General features: G+C 43.1%; 1 protein-coding gene across 1 annotated transcript; it reads right to left on the minus strand.

Moving 5' to 3' along the window:
- On the minus strand, positions 1-11,790 carry UCHL1 (ubiquitin C-terminal hydrolase L1). Its single transcript, XM_068543043.1, has 9 exons — positions 11,715-11,790; positions 11,599-11,610; positions 11,048-11,176; positions 7,801-7,951; positions 5,739-5,824; positions 5,613-5,660; positions 4,680-4,746; positions 3,727-3,785; positions 1-420 (listed from the first exon to the last, which is right to left on the minus strand). Exons 1-9 carry the CDS (start codon positions 11,745-11,747, stop codon positions 334-336), a joined length of 672 nt encoding a protein of 223 aa, XP_068399144.1. The 5' UTR covers positions 11,748-11,790; the 3' UTR covers positions 1-333.
- Between the last annotated feature and the right edge of the window lie 3,793 nt (positions 11,791-15,583).

Raw genomic sequence — 15,583 nt, forward strand, 5'->3', positions numbered from 1 at the left:
TCTTATCAGCAGAAAAATTTTATTCCTTTTAAGGACAAACCACATCCAAGGCCTTAGCTTACAGACACAAACCAAAGTAGCCATTAAAGCATTAGATATTGAGGTATAAGACATACAATGAGGGGAACGCTTTGCCATCAGAGGGTGACACCAAACTTGCTCGATGGAGCTCTGCTAGTGCGTGGGTGAAGTTACGGGTAAGTGCGCATCTGCGGAACCGAAGGAGAACAGCTGTGCTCTACAAGTACTGAAGCACTTAGACCATATACGTAGGGATATACTTTCACGACGAAGGGAAGGAGGGAGAAAGCGAAGTGCCCCCGCCACGAGGCATTAGGCTGCCTTGCAGAGGGCCACGGCGGAGAAGCGGACCTCCCCTTGCTCACGCTCGGTGAATTCTCTGCAGACCTTGGCGGCGTCCTGAGAAGGAGGAATGTCACGAATTAAGGTGGAAACAGCACCAGCTCAAAATGAAAGCTTCAAGGGGAAAGTATTAGTAAGGTCTATTAATGCCCAAAGTTCACCCTGACCAACTTTAAACCTCCCAATAAACTTGAAAACCAGGGCTTAAGGCAAGAGGAAAAAAAAATCAGGTGATGGGCAAGACAAGGACCCACATCACAAATCCAGCTCCAGCAGCTTTGATTCCTTTTTTCTTTCTACCAAACGTTCTGTGCTTCTGCCACCTTGTGCCCGGTTTTGACAAGAAAACTATACTCTTGGTGCTATTCCCCTCAAATCCAAAGATAGAAAATTGATTTCTCTTCCATAAGGAAAAAGTTCTAACTCAGAAATTCCCGGAGTAAAGACAGACTTACTTCAAGTAAACATTTTACAAAACAGGCTTAAAGTTTAAATACCTGGTATTCCAAGTATAGATAAGTGATGGATTCCTACATATTTAGGGGATGACATGTGTTACTAATTCTAACACCTAGATTACAAAGATTGGGAAGAGAAAACTGACCCCAATGTTACTTGAGAAATTCTGGGGTTTAAATGCCTTGGGATCAGAATATCAATCACTGTTCAATTTGTTAAAAGTCCAGTGGAAAGAAAGCCCCACCAACAATGTTAAACACGAGACCTTCAAGAGGACAGTGGATGTGCTATGACAGAGAACAGTCATGGAACATCAGCTCCCAAGGCCTAAAAATCACCAACCTGATAACGAGTTCTGGCCCTGAAAAAGCATCAACCCCACCCCGGTTTTGTTTCTGCTTTGGAACCACTTAGAAAAACTGAAGAGGATCTAGAGTAACGTCTACATTTTATTCTATCAGAATTTTTAATATATTGATATCCCAGACCTGCCTTCCCCAAAGCCACTTTCCTTTAGGACCCATGCTGCTGATTAATGTGCCTGTAAAGACAACAGCCATCTCCTACACAGACGATAAGCAGTGACCTAATTCACTCAAGTTTAGGATACTTGGGTGAAGTTTATGGATTTTCTCACCAATTTAACAAGTTAATTCGGGGTATAGTTTAGACAACCTAAAACATCTCTAACCATATAGAACCAGCCTTACTTAGGATAAGAATTTCCACTAATTAAGATGCTATTTTCTAGTCAATTAATTTAAAATGAGATTCTGGGTTTTTTTTTAAACAAAAAAAGTTTTACCTTCCCCGCACCTCATAAATTCTACTCACGTAACAGTTTTATGTATCCTATGCAGAACACATTTTATGGTACAGGCATACCTCATTTTATTGCACTTCACTTTATTGTGCTTTGCAGATACTGCATTTTTTTTTTTTTTTTGGCAAATTGAAGGTTTGTGGCAATCCTGCATGGAGCAAGTCTATCAGCATCACCTTTCCAGCAGCATTGGCTCACTTCATGTCTCTGTGTCACGTTTTGGTAATTCTCATAATATTCCAAACTTTTCATTATTATTATATTTGTTATGGTGATCTGTGATCGGTGATCTCTGATGTTACTACTGCAAAAAGACTGACTCACCAAACAGATGATGGTTAGCATTGTTTTAACAATATTTCAAATTAAGATATGTACATTGGTTTTTTACACATAATGCTATTATTGCACACTTAACAGACTACAGTATAGTGTAAACATAACTTTTATATGCAGTAGGAAGCAAAAAAACTCAAAACTTCTCTTTATTGTGATATTTGCTTTACTGCAGTGGTCTGGAACTGAACTCACAATGTGAGGTGTGCCTGTATTAGGATAGTGTTAGATAGGAGTTGGTATGTACCTAGGAAGCTTTACTAGATGGACCAGAATCTTTCCTCCAAATAGGTCATAACCAGAAATTCTGCACCTGTTCTTATTCTCTCCCATAAGTGAATCCTGACTCTCATGCAAATCCCCATTCTGTTTCTCTAGGTCTAGTTCTCATTCCATATCACTATGCTCATTTACCCCTGGTATATCTGAGAATTAGCTCTGACTGATCTCAGGTGTATATGACAGCAGGCTAGAGAAAGTGACTGTCCCTCCTAGGACTGCATAATTTGGTCCACTAGTACCTTGAGGTCATCAGGTCTATGATGTTCCAAAGACAGGTCTACTATAAAGGTAGTATTGTACAGTGGCTAAGAGCACAGACTCCAGAGACAGACTGTCTAGATTTGAACCATGATTCTGTAGTTTGCCACTGACCTTGGGCATCACTTACCTCTGCACCTCCGTTTCCTCATCTGTAAAATGTGAGTAATACTAACTACCTCAGAGCATCATAAAAGAGGTAACTAACTTAGAACAGCATCTAGCATGCAGTCAGCAAACTGCAGCCTGTGGGCCAAATCCAGCCTGCTGCCTGTTTTTGTTAATAAAGTTTTAGTGAAACACAGCCATACGCATTCATTTAGACACTGCCTGTGCAGCTGCTTTGGAGCTGTCACAGCAGAAATGAATACCTGCAACAGAGCCCATATGCTACACAAAGCCTAAAATATTTCCTGGCTCTTCACAGAAAAAGTTTGCCAACCCCCGGTCTACACACAAGAAGCATGCAAAAAAGTTTAGCTGTTATTAAGACAAATGAAGTAATTATACCTTAACATCATTTTTAATTTTATCACAATTAAGCCATTTTCCTTTCTAACAGCAAATTGACTAAACTCTAGAGATTCATTTTTAGAGGGAAGAGGACTAGTCGACCAACTCGTGTTCAGAATTAAGAGATTTCTGCCGTCACTTTTACCAGGACGGTTACACAGTGACCCTGGATCTTAAAGTTCTGGTCAGGCATGTTTTGAATTTGCTTCCTTTGACCTGTTAACAGTGGACCGACTGTGTGGGAAGAAAACAATCACAGAGGTAACTGCCTAACCAGAATCCATAGTATGCTACCTACAAGACTGACCCAAATCCAGCAGTCAGAGAGGGATTAGGAAAGGCTTGGGTTGCTGTTCCATGAGTCTGAGTCATTGGCTATGATGTAATCTGACAAGAGGACAAGAGTCACCTTAATCCCACAAGGAAATAAACAATGGCTTTCAGGCTAAATCTAACTGTGGGCTAAAGACAGCATGCGATACAGATTAGGCAGGGCTGCTCTAAAGGATCCTGTTTAAAACTATTTGCTATAAAATAAAGCGGACAGAATTACTGAGATGATCTTTAAGCCCTAAAGACTGCTCTTATCCCAGATGATTGATGCTGCCTGTACCGAAAAAGGTTTGCACTTTAGAATAAACAAACTGGCTAAAGAAATATGAGCCCTAGTGGAAATGGATTCCAAAGACTACCTGCAGCAGTGAGTCCTCTGAACTGGTGCCATGGTTCACCGGAAAAGGCATCCGTCCATCTGTAACGAAAAAGCCAGGCATGTCAATTTTCTCTGCACGTTTTCTGTCTACTGTGCTTGTCCAGCTTAAAGGCAAGTTTTAGATTCTTCCAAATACCACTGCCACTCCCACAAAGGTTAGGCTGGTTGTGAAGCAATAGGCTGGAAATGACGTTCAAGTGTTCCTAGATATCCATCCCAGGCAATTCTAATCTAAAGCACCAAGACCACAAGACCACACAAGGCCAAACTAGCTACCCTACTACGAGGGCTTGTGCCCATCTCTTGGGAAGGACCACAAAGCAAAAGTCAGAAGCAGTCTGTGAGGTACAGGGAAGGTGGAGGGAAGAAAAAGGATCCTTGAGATTTCATTTGCCCCCCAAGGACTGCTGATCAGCCCCAAGTTTTCTTTGCCCTTGCTTGCCATAGGCAGTATCTTGGCTTGAGATGACACAGCTGCAAGTCTTTCTCCAATAATACAAAGGAAATGACTCTTCTTAATACAGAGGTGGACATGCCTGAATTCTTTTTACACAAACCAGGTTGTGTTTAGGCATTTACCTCCTTCCAAAAGTATTCCTTGCCTGGAAAGGATGGCGGTGGAGACCTTATACTGGTGATACTATAGTGGAAGGTGGAAAGAGAAAATCTGAACGTGTATACTTTGCACTGGCTGATCAGTTCTCTTTCCTGGTTTGTGACTAAAGCCATTCATCCCGCAGGCCAGGTTCCTGAGGGAGGTGCTCTGGGTATGATAAAGGGTTAAGTGGCCCCATGAGAATACCTCGGTGTTCTGGCTTCATAAACGGATATACTAAGCGCCACCATAAAGTCACACACCGGTACTGTAAGAGGAATTATGTCTGAGAGAATGCATGCATCTATATTAGATTCCAAAACTGGAGTGAAACGTACCAAGTTCATAGAGGTGGCCATCCACGTTGTTAAACAGAATAAAATGAAAGTTCACTTTGTCATCTACCTGCAGAGAGTCAAGATATTTTTTCGAAAATGAGTATTTTTTATTGTATTATAAACTGCATTTAAAAATAAAGCTGAAAGAAAAAAAATTAAGATATAAATGACATAACATGGTGTAAGTTTAGGGTATACAACCTGTTGATTTGATACACATATTTTGCAATATGATTATTTTATAAGCAGAACTTAATTTGTTAAAAATAAATTCTCTAAGTAGAATATGCTTGAACCAACCTGCCTACATATTATTTTAAATGATTATAGCTAATATTTATTTCTTATATACTAGGTACTATTCTAAGACCATTAAAGTAGATATACTGTAACTCTCAGAACTCTTAAGACTTGCTTTTTACTGAGGAGGAAATTAAGGCTTAGGGAGGATAAGTACTTCACCAAAGGTCAAGACTAGAATGTGACAGAGTCAACTGCAGTTATACAGACACTATCACTGACTTAAATCTAATCAACAGTTGACTTGAAGGCTGTGTTCAGATTAATGGTACATTCAAGTCATCTAGAAACTTTTAGTCCTTGTTGGTCCAGCTTGCTCTCCAATAGACTGTGAGAAGAATATGTGAAATGTTCAGTTATTAAGAGGGGTGCTACTCACTCTATTAGACCCATTTGGATCTATATAAAACACTACCAGTCTGAATTTACTCAAGATTGTGTCAACTGCCAATTAGATATTTTGAAGAGCCATTTTTATGAACAGGTCTGGTCAAGGCATTATTCTGGTAGAATTTTCTGGCATTCATCAGCCTTGGGTGGAAACATGTGCTGTGTTCCAGTAAGAGGTTCTTGCACATATTTCTGGGGAAACATGGGTGACACCGGGACAGCCTGGCTCTAACTTGTATTTACCCGACATTGGCCTTCCTGTGCCACGGCATCATGGGCTGCCTGGATGGCCTGCAGAAAACAGAGAAGAGTTAGCACAAAAACCTCCAGAGTTATTGAAAATCGATGCTCTAGAAGTTCTCTTCCTACCTCATTCTTTTCAAAGCATTTTGCTCTGTCTTCAGGGGACAACTTCTCTGTTTCAGAAAGAAACTGTTTCAGAACTGACCCATCCTCTTTCAAAAAAAAAAGAAAGAAAAAAAAGCATATGTTAGTGCCAGTATAATGCAAATGGTTGCACATTTATTGCTGACTTAAGCCACTGCATAGTCTGTCACGTTTGGCAACCTGACTTTTTACCATGGTCTCTGAAGATGTGGATGAGCGGTGCCTCTTCCCCAGCCTCTTTTTCCAACCACTCCCCTCTCACTGCACTCAAGCCAGAGAACTCTCAGTTCCTCCAGCATGCCAAGCTCTTCCTCACACCCTCCCTGTCCCCCGACCCCTCCACCTTCCCCCTCACTTCTCAAATCTCTTACCAACCTCTGTTACAGCACTGATCCACTTGTAACATGTATTTGTGAGACTTTCAGTGCCATAAAGGCAGGAACTGTCTTGTCTATTGCTCTCATCTACAGCACTTAGCAATGCACAATTAATGTTTATTGCATACATGATGTAACAATAACATTCTAATCTATCAACATCAACAGTTCTCAAACCAAGACTTTTATTTCAGGGTAGAAAATGCAGTCTTAGTAATATGGTTATCCAGAGAGACGTCAACCTACAGATCTTAAATAGAAATACAAAGACCCTAACAGTCTGGCCTAGAGACAGCTAACTAGCTGATGGTTGGCATAAGCATTTTGTCATTGCTCAGTGTGGATGAGTCTAGGACTCAAGAGCAACTTGCATTTCAAAAGACCTCAATTTGAACTTTCAGCTCTAAACTTAAATTTGTTAAATGGGGAGGGACCATTTAAAATTTGGAAGTTATAGGAATCCTCTCAACTTTATGAGGAGGGCTGTGACTCAGATTAAGCCGATGGCACCGTCATGACCATGTTTATGGAAGAGTTACAGTATCTGTGACCTCAGGAACACAGTATTCTAAAAGAAGTGATACTTACTGCAGAAGAAATAAAAAGGATCAAACTACAACTTTTTAATGACTCACTCAAGTCAATATTTGAAAAAGCAACTTCTAGAAGATCTGGACCTTTGTGGCCAGACAAGCCTTTTTTTTTTTTTTTTAAATTTCAGAAGTATACCAGGAGTAGAATCTTGGCCACAATTCCCTTGTTTAAATTAAAAAAAAAAAAAAAAAGTATTTGACCTGCTACAAGCAACAGCATGGACTGTTAGTTGAACTTACTCAATTCTCAGCCATCCCCATCCATTGTCTAAATCAGGAGTTGGCAGACTACTGCCACCTAATAAAGTTTTATTGGAACACAGCCACATCCACTGCTCTACATCTTGTCTATGGCTGCTCTTTCACTACAAGGGCAGAGATTATATGGCCCTCAAAGCCTAAAAGATTTACTCTCTGGCCTTTTAAGAAAGTTTGCTGACCCTTGGCCAAAATCATACACAATGCCGTGTATTTTAACATATTTCAATGCTGTTACTTGCGCTTCTGACAACTTAAGGGCTGAGACTCATCTCTTCTCTATCCTCCGTGGCATCCACTGGAGGCGAGCTAAAATTCCTGACCCAGCTTTGTTCACAGATGGATCTCTCAAGGTGCCAGCCTGCGGCTATGCTTCCCTGCAGGACCTCGTGCTGTGTCCTGCTGCTTTAGGCTGTTTTGGTTCTCCTATTGCTTATGAGACACAGCACCATTAAAGAAAGGTCCTAAAGGTTGGCATTTTATGCCTTAACAGCATCTCTAATTCTTTAGAATTGTCAAGACTAGCAGGAGGATCTGCACATGAAGAGCCCAGGCAGAGAGGCAAGTACAAAACTGCACTGTCACCCGCCCCGCCTCTCCAGGCGGAGGAAACCACACCATGCTTCTTGGATGCACTTCCCTGCCTTAAAAGGGAGGAACAATGAGAATTCATCCACTGATTCTACCTGCATAAGTAGGTTTTCAAAAAAATTTAAGGCAATGGCTTTGCCAAACAGAGGTTTGGGGGTGTTGGAAGGAAGCATTACAGTTAATTAAAGGTCAACCAGAGGATGACTGGCCTCAAAATCCACTCACCGAACTCCAGTTTGTCCTGATTATTGGCCACTGCATGAATGAGTCCGATGGTTCCACAGGAGTTGCCAATGGTCTGCTTCATGAAGTACACCTTAGGACTTACTTCTTGTCCCTTCAGCTCTTCAATCTGTTTTTTCCTGAAGTTCTCATGCTGTGAGTGCAAAAAAATATTTTTACATCTCAAAATGAAAATGCAAAGAACAGACGGCAGCATAGTGAGTTCTAGCACCTAAATGGAAACAGAAGTGGGATATGTGACCAGGAGCCTTGGTTCTAGGTGCTGGCTGGCGCCCAGAGAATGGCCCGTCTGCCACCCACGCCAGCCCGTGGGGTTCTGAGAGGTTCTGACACTCCACCCTGATGCTGCAGTGCAGTAGCGGCCTTGGATATTGCCCAAGCCTTTGTCTAGACACCACTGCAACCTTTCACCTTGAAACGGATGGCATGCTGAGGTCAGAAAAACCGACGAGTTCGTTATTTTCTTCCTTTAACACTAACGACTTTCACACAGGCATTCCAATCAAGCGCTGGTCAGTTGAATGCCCAAGAACACCAGCTAGTTTATACCTCACTATTCTTTGAAGTTCTACTTCTATTCTGCCCAAATACATGTCTCTTCAAAAACAAAACAAGACAAAACTTAACTAAAGAAAGGAGCAATTTAAAGAAATTAACTATTCCCTCATCCTTTTTTAGGAAGGAAAGACAACTGGTCTGGGGTGCTGGGTTGTGATTTCACAAAACTTTCTCACCCTACAAGAGGAAGATGTAACTCTTGTTTGTCCTTGACAACTATACAATTTGAGGAGACTGGTTTCCTCAAAGCATTATCTCTTTGTACAGTAATATAGTGGGCTTGTCTGGCCCTTTCACTAACAAGTTCTAAAGACCTTAAAGGTATGACTGCTCAGTTAAAAGCAGGGTGCTGATGCTACAGAAACATTAATTTCTTACTACTGGTATAAACCGTACGGAACCCGAGAAGTACATATATTTCTAATTATAGCAGCCTTGCATTACTGTACACGGAATTGAAGTAAGCCTTGTCTGTGGTACCATCAGAGGAATAAGCTCTCTTGTCCCACAAGATCAACTTGAACTCCAACCAGTAGGAAGTTCTAGCATCATGTATCTACCTACTGGATCCTTGAATTGAGCTACTCATTGACTGTTAAGGATTTTCACTTTTCTAAAAAGGTTTAATTTTTTTGTAATGGGATAGCATCGTCCTTTAGGGTTGTTTGAGCTCTTGCATGCAGACATTTCTGTAAATATTTCATGATCCCTTAAAATGTGTTAAAAGTAGTTCAGGGCTTCCCTGGTGGCGCAGTGGTTGCGAGTCTGCCTGCCAATGCAGGGGACACGGGTTCGAGCCCTGGTCTGGGAAGATCCCACATGCCGCGGAGCAGCTGGGCCCGTGAGTCACAACTACTGAGCCTGCGCGTCTGGAGCCTATGCTCCGCAACAAGAGAGGCCACGATAGTGAGAGGCCCGCGCACCGCGATGAAGAGTGGCCCCCGCTTGCCGCAACTAGAGAAAGCCCTAGCACAGAAACGAAGACCCAACATAGCAATCAATCAATAAATAAATCTTTAAAAAAAAAAAAAAAAAGTAGTTCATTTAGGATTTCATAATATTCTCAGACAAAATTAGATGCTTTCTAAATTAACATTAGCTTGTTTGGAAGTCAACCTATAAACCTCGACTTTTCTTTGAATTTGCTTCAGTATTTAGCCCAATAGGTGTTTTGTGTCACATAACAGGCATTCAGTAAATCTAACAGACAGAACTGGAGCGAAAAGACAAAGTATCGAGCTCTTTCAAACATAAAATGTTCTATCCAGAATGTTCTACTAACCAAGATCTGCTTGATCCAGCAAAATGAGAGCAATGGGCTTTTGCAAGACAAACACGCTGCACCACTGCCTCCCAGAGGCCTTGCCTTTGAGTGCTGCTGCTCAAAAACCTCCGAGTCATCATGGTTCCTCTAATGAGAAACCTCTGGGAGAGGCTCAAATGAGAGAGAGAAGATTGCATTTGATTTGATCAATGGGGAAGCTAATTTGACTTGCAATTATTTGGGAACTCCATTTTCACCTAAGTAAAGGCTTTGGCAATAACAAACGTGTCAGTGGGATTATCCTAACAGCTTTAATAAGTGTTTTTAACCCACAATACTTAGCCCATTTACTAGGAGGAACGCCTGGAACTTCCCATAGGGCTTAGTTTATGCTGAGGATGCTTCTAGAACACCGGGCATTAGGATAGTGCTTCAGTTCAGCTTACTCTGTTTGGAACGATGCCGTATATGCTAATGCCCCAAGTTTCACTAAAGCAAAATTCAACCACTCCTCAATCAGGGGTCGAGGGGCAGCAATAGGAGATAGACGAAACCATGCTAATTAGTGGGATTCCATACATCCAAGACAACAATTACCCCAGCAACCTTTTTATATCTATGTACCTCAAAGACTGAGCATCATACACTTGCACACTTGCAGGCGGAAGACCATCTAAAGGGAAATGAAAAAGCATTTCCAAGACTGGTCTAATGCCCACCTATTCACTTAACTACAAGGGCAGAGAGGAAAGAGGTTGAGAGGTAGAAGGAGGTTCTCACACAGGAACCACACACAAATGATTAAGCTTTAGAAAAACACACTGGAGAAACTAAAAACCAAGTATGTACGTTGTAGGGAGTGGAGGGTTGGGAAGAAACCCCTGAATCCACTGAAGACCCAGGCAGCAGAGGTGGAAAATTAAAGAACCTATTGTTTTCTTGTGGTTTAGGCAAGCCCATCCCCCTCCATTTTACAGCAAGGTGGGAGTGTGAGAACCAAACAATAAAACAACACGTCACAGCCGTTAAAGGAGAACAACCAGCCAGCCATTCCTTGGCTCAAACTGCCAAAAAGCCTAGGCTCAAACTGCACTCATGAGTAGCGTGAACTGTCTTCCTGGATAATTGGGATGATGGAACTGAGATACTGCTTCTCCTCCAAATTCAAGGCAATACTGGATGGATGAACGACCAGGCAATAAACTCTGTTACAACAGAAGCCCAGTGAGTAGGCACCATCAAAGTGCGAGCTCCTCCCTCCATCCGCCACAAGGAAGGGGCAGTGTGCCAGCTCTGGGCGCCCAGGCCAGGATGGGAGGAGAGCCTGCACCGCCCTCAACGCCTCACTCCGGTCTGGCGGCAGCGCGCACAGCGCAGCGCCTGCGCACCCCGGGCCCCACGCCCTACCTGGGCCGTGAGAGGAAAGAGCAGCAGCAGCGCGCAGGCAGGCGCCGGCACCGAGCCCAGAGACTCCTCTTCCAGTCCCAGCACGTCCTCGAAGCGCCACTGGCCGGCGACCCCCAGCCGGGCCAGCACCTGCGGGGAAGAAACAGGGCGGCCAGGCAAGTGGCGGGCACCTACCGCGAGGCGGGGGAGGCGGGGCGGGCTCTGCGTCCTCGCGCCTCTCCCCGGGCCTGGGAGGAGCCCGGCCCCGCCCCGCCCCCCACCCGAGCCGAGTGCAATGACACAGCACAAAGCGCGGCCCACACGTGGCTCCCGCGACGCCCGGGGCTAGCATCTGGGCGCAGCCTCCTCCATCCCACCTCTGACCGGTTTCGCAGTCACCGCCGCACCCGAGGCAGGGGCAGAGTGTGGGCACCCCGGCTGCGCCCCAGCCCCGCCGCCTCTGGAGCGCGCAGGGCGCCGCTCGGTCCCTGCGAAACAGCCGGAGCCGGGGGGCGCCTCCGCCTCGGTGCTCCCGGGGGAGGGGGACAGAGGAAGCCCGAGACGTCACTCACTTTGTTCAGCATCTGGAAGGCAAATGCAAAGATAAAAGCAGTCATTGATACCGCTACCTGGTGAGGGCTGACCCTCGGCCCTGCGCTCCCCGAGTAACAGTGCACCCGATGCTCACCTCCGGGTTAATCTCCATCGGCTTGAGCTGCATCTTCGCGAACAACGGCAGGAAGCACAGCCCAGAGAAGAGGAAAAACGGAGAGCGGAGCCGCCCAGGCTGCAGCTATAAAGCACCGGCCTGACGCACTATGGGTGCTTGCGCAGGGGGAGCAGAGGCAAAACCAAGCGAGGAGAAACGGTCAGTCGCAGCCAAATGGGCACGAACCCCCCCCTTGCGCAGTGCGGAGTGGTACGGCCAAGCCCCCAAACCTTGCAGTCTCACTTGCTGGTGAGATAATCTGGTGGTTGTGGAGATGGGTTTTGTTGGTGGGTGTGCCTTGAGCGTGTGGAGCAGTCCTTTTGATGGAATCTGATATTTTGCGAAGTTTCTGGAAACCCACACTTTCGACCATCCCAGTTACCTGAAAGCTTAGAGTCTCTGAAGCACTGAGAAAAAGCCCAAATTCAACAGGTATATATTTAATATGAATATAAATCTAGCAGCAGTTTGCATTTGATCTTAGATAATTCATCCTCCATGTTAAAGCAAACCAGCACCGAGGTTCGTTTTTAATTGACCGCCTAGAATAAAACATAGTCTGTAATATAGCACATATTGCATTAGTGAGGCTGATGTAATGTGACTCCCAGGGAAGAATTGGTTGGTCTTGGGGAAGCGGTAGAGACCTGGGGGATGTGGCTGTAATACGACACACAGAGAAGGCAGGCTGTCGGAGACTTTAGGAAACATATCCAGGGAAAAAGACAGGTATAATTTCAAGATGAGAGGCTGTAAAAGGAAACGCATTTTTTTCAAGGAATGGGAGGCTTTGAAAAATAAAACGTTAAGTTCACAATAGAACACTCCCAGTGAAGAAAAAAGGTAAGGGCAACTTAAAAAACCGCTGTTCTCTAATGATCTCAGGTGGGGTTTGGGTTTTTTTCTACCAGCATATTCAAAAGATGGAGACAAATAGCATATGCCTAAAAATGAATAAAAAGTGGAACAAAATCTATAAGAATAGTGCAGGAAAACAAAACCTCAGAATGAAGTGGGGCTTGCTGAATCCTAAGAAAAGAAGAAGGTTGGGTATTTTTTCACTTATGCTCAGAACAAGATAATGATGATGGTGAAAGAATAGACCTACTGCTTAGGGGATCCAAGGTTAAAAGATGACAGAGAGAAGGGAAGGGATCTGCTGTTTTTGAGTTATTACCTCTACAGTGGATCAGATTTTTTGCATGTCATCTCACAACCCTTAGAGAAGCCAATGAAGAAACTCTTCGTAGTGCAGTTTTACAGCTCAGAATCCGTGGCTTAGAGAGGTTAATTTGCTTTAAGATCACAACTGAAAAGTAAAACTGAGAAGTAAACCCTGGTAAATTGGGCTCAAGGAGCCCATTCTCTATCCAAAGTCCCACTACATTCCACTTCTATTTTCTTCCCATTGTTACCACCAGAAAAATGACCTTCACACGGAACATGAGAGAGGAAAAGACATTAGTAAGAAGAACTTAATGGATGAATTTGGTGGTATGTAAATTATGCCTCACTAAAGTTGTTTCTTTAAAAATAGAAGACTTGGGTTTCCCTGGTGGCGCAATGGTTGAGAATCTGCCTGCCAATGCAGGGGACACGGGTTCGAGCCCTGGTCTGGGAAGATCCACATGCCGCGGAGCAACTAGGCCCGTGAGCCACAGTTACTGAGCCTGCGTGTCTGGAGCCTGTGCTCCGCAACAAGAGAGGCTGCGATAGTGAGAGGCCCGCGCACTGCATTGAAGAGTGGCCCCCACTTGCCGCAACTAGAGAAAGCCCTTGCACAGAAACGAAGACCCAACACAGCCAAAAAATAAATTAATTAAAAAAAAAATCCAAAGCATCTCTCTCTGAAAAAAAAAAAAAAATAGAAGACTTGAAAGTCTTGACAAGTGAGTAGTAGTACAAGAATACCTGGCTATGTTGAATGAGTTCCTGCCTTTAAGACTGAGACAAATTACGTCCTAATTTACTTCATTTTTTCAACAAGTACCGATTAAGCACATACTGTGTAATGGGGATACAAAGGTGAACAAAGTAACTTCTGTCATCGAGCTCTTATCAGTAATAAGAGTGGTGTGAGAGGGAGTAGAGTTTGGGAACACTTAGCGTAGGGAATCGGGAGGGCTTCCCGAAGGAAGTGACATTTAATATAAGGCCTGATGGACCTGTAGAAGTTAGCAGTTTACAGTTATTGCCAAAATAAATAGTAAAAGAAATAATGATAACTAACATAACATTGTAAATCAACTACACTTCAATAAAATTTTTAAAAAAGAAGTAATGAGGGACTTCCCTGGTGGTACAGTGGTTAGGAATCCACCTGCCAATGTAGGGGACACGGGTTCCAGCCCTGGTCTGGGAAGATCCCACATGCCGCGGAGCAACTAAGCCCGTGCACCACAACTACTGCGCCTACACTCTAGAGCCCGTGAGACACAACTACTGAGCCCACATGCCACAACTACTGAAGCCGGCATGCCTAGAGCCCATGCTCTGCAATAAGAGAAGCCACCACAATGAGAAGCCTGCACACCGCAATGAAGAGTAGCCCCCGCTTGCTGCAACTAGAGAAAGCCCGCGCGCAGCCACAAAGACCCAACGTGGCCAAAGATTAATTAATTAATTAATTAATTAATAAAAAAAGAAGTAATGATAACACTTTCAGAAATCTTCGTTAAAGGTAGTCACTCATTCACTCAACTAATATATATATATTGAGGGCCTACTATGTGCCAGGAAGCATCAGAGCAATGAATAAAACAGCTCCCTGCTTACAAGAAGATGCCAGAGACTAGACATGAACAAACTGTATCCTGATCTTTTTTTAAAAAAAGAGGGGAGAGCCAGGGGAGAATGTATCTCTGAATACATTAGTACAATATCTACTGAAACTGTAGACCAGGAGATTTGATATCAGTCATTAGCCAAATTCTAGGACTCGTAAGTAGTGAATTCTTTGAAAAAATAGAATGCTTGCATTTTGAAGAAGTTATGTCTGCCAACCCTTATCTCCTTTTCTTTTGGGCTTACTAGCTAGATGGACTGATAGAACACTTCTCATTGTATTCTTTCTTCATGCTGCCTGGGTTGACATCAATTGATATTAAAGTTGAGGTGGTTTTATAGCTTATTGAAGTTACTCTACCTTTAAAAAAGAGGTGCTGCTGAATGAAGTAATCTCAACCTGTAGCCACCCGACAATGGTTCTAATCCTGTCTTGTGCAATTTTATTGGAGCAGAGAGAGAGAGGGAGAGAGCACATGCAAGCGAGAATAAGCAAACTAAATGGCAGAATCATGAGATTCAGAAAAATGAGTTAAAAATAAAGTGATGAAATTTAAGAGATTTTGGTGATGGTTGTACACCCCTATGAATACACCAAAAAACTTTAAATGGGTGAATGTTATCTTAGCAAAGGTGTTAAAAATTCAGTAGGGATATGTATGAAGCTCTGCATCAATTATCATAGTACAGTTGGTCTTTATAGTCACTTTTTTCTTGATTCTGTTGTTGTAAAAGTATGTAATAATGTGGAAAATATCAAGTGAAAAACAAGTCCACAACATTTTGTTTATAAACATTAAAAATGAATACACAAAGATCAGAAGGAAAACCATTTTTTAAAAAATCAAATACGCAGGGTAAATATGGAGTAGACCTGTTAGAGGTGGAAAAACAAAATCAATGAGTGGATAAGTTGTCCTTCATAAATAAAGATGCCATTTCTGATTCACCAGGAATAGGATTTTTATCATAAGTGGTTTTTTTTTTTGGCAATAAGATTTGGGATTGACCCTTTAAAAACCAACCTTTTTTTGATTCTGATAATTAATAAGACAGATATATTC

The sequence above is a fragment of the Eschrichtius robustus genome, chromosome 4 (assembly GCF_028021215.1).
Source record: "Eschrichtius robustus isolate mEscRob2 chromosome 4, mEscRob2.pri, whole genome shotgun sequence".
Classification (NCBI taxonomy): Eukaryota; Metazoa; Chordata; class Mammalia; order Artiodactyla; family Eschrichtiidae; genus Eschrichtius; species Eschrichtius robustus.

What these genes read in the sequence shown, in the direction of transcription:
- UCHL1 (XM_068543043.1), bottom strand. Translation starts at nt 11,747, where the DNA reads ATGCAGCTCAAGCCGATGGAGATTAACCCGGAG. An exon ending in TGGCCACCTCTATGAACTTG is followed by an intron (nt 3,786 to 4,679) that starts GTACGTTTCACT and finishes TTTTCGTTACAG; the next exon opens with ATGGACGGATGCCTTTTCCG. An exon ending in CAGAGGACTCACTGCTGCAG is followed by an intron (nt 421 to 3,726) that starts GTAGTCTTTGGA and finishes CCTCCTTCTCAG; the next exon opens with GACGCCGCCAAGGTCTGCAG.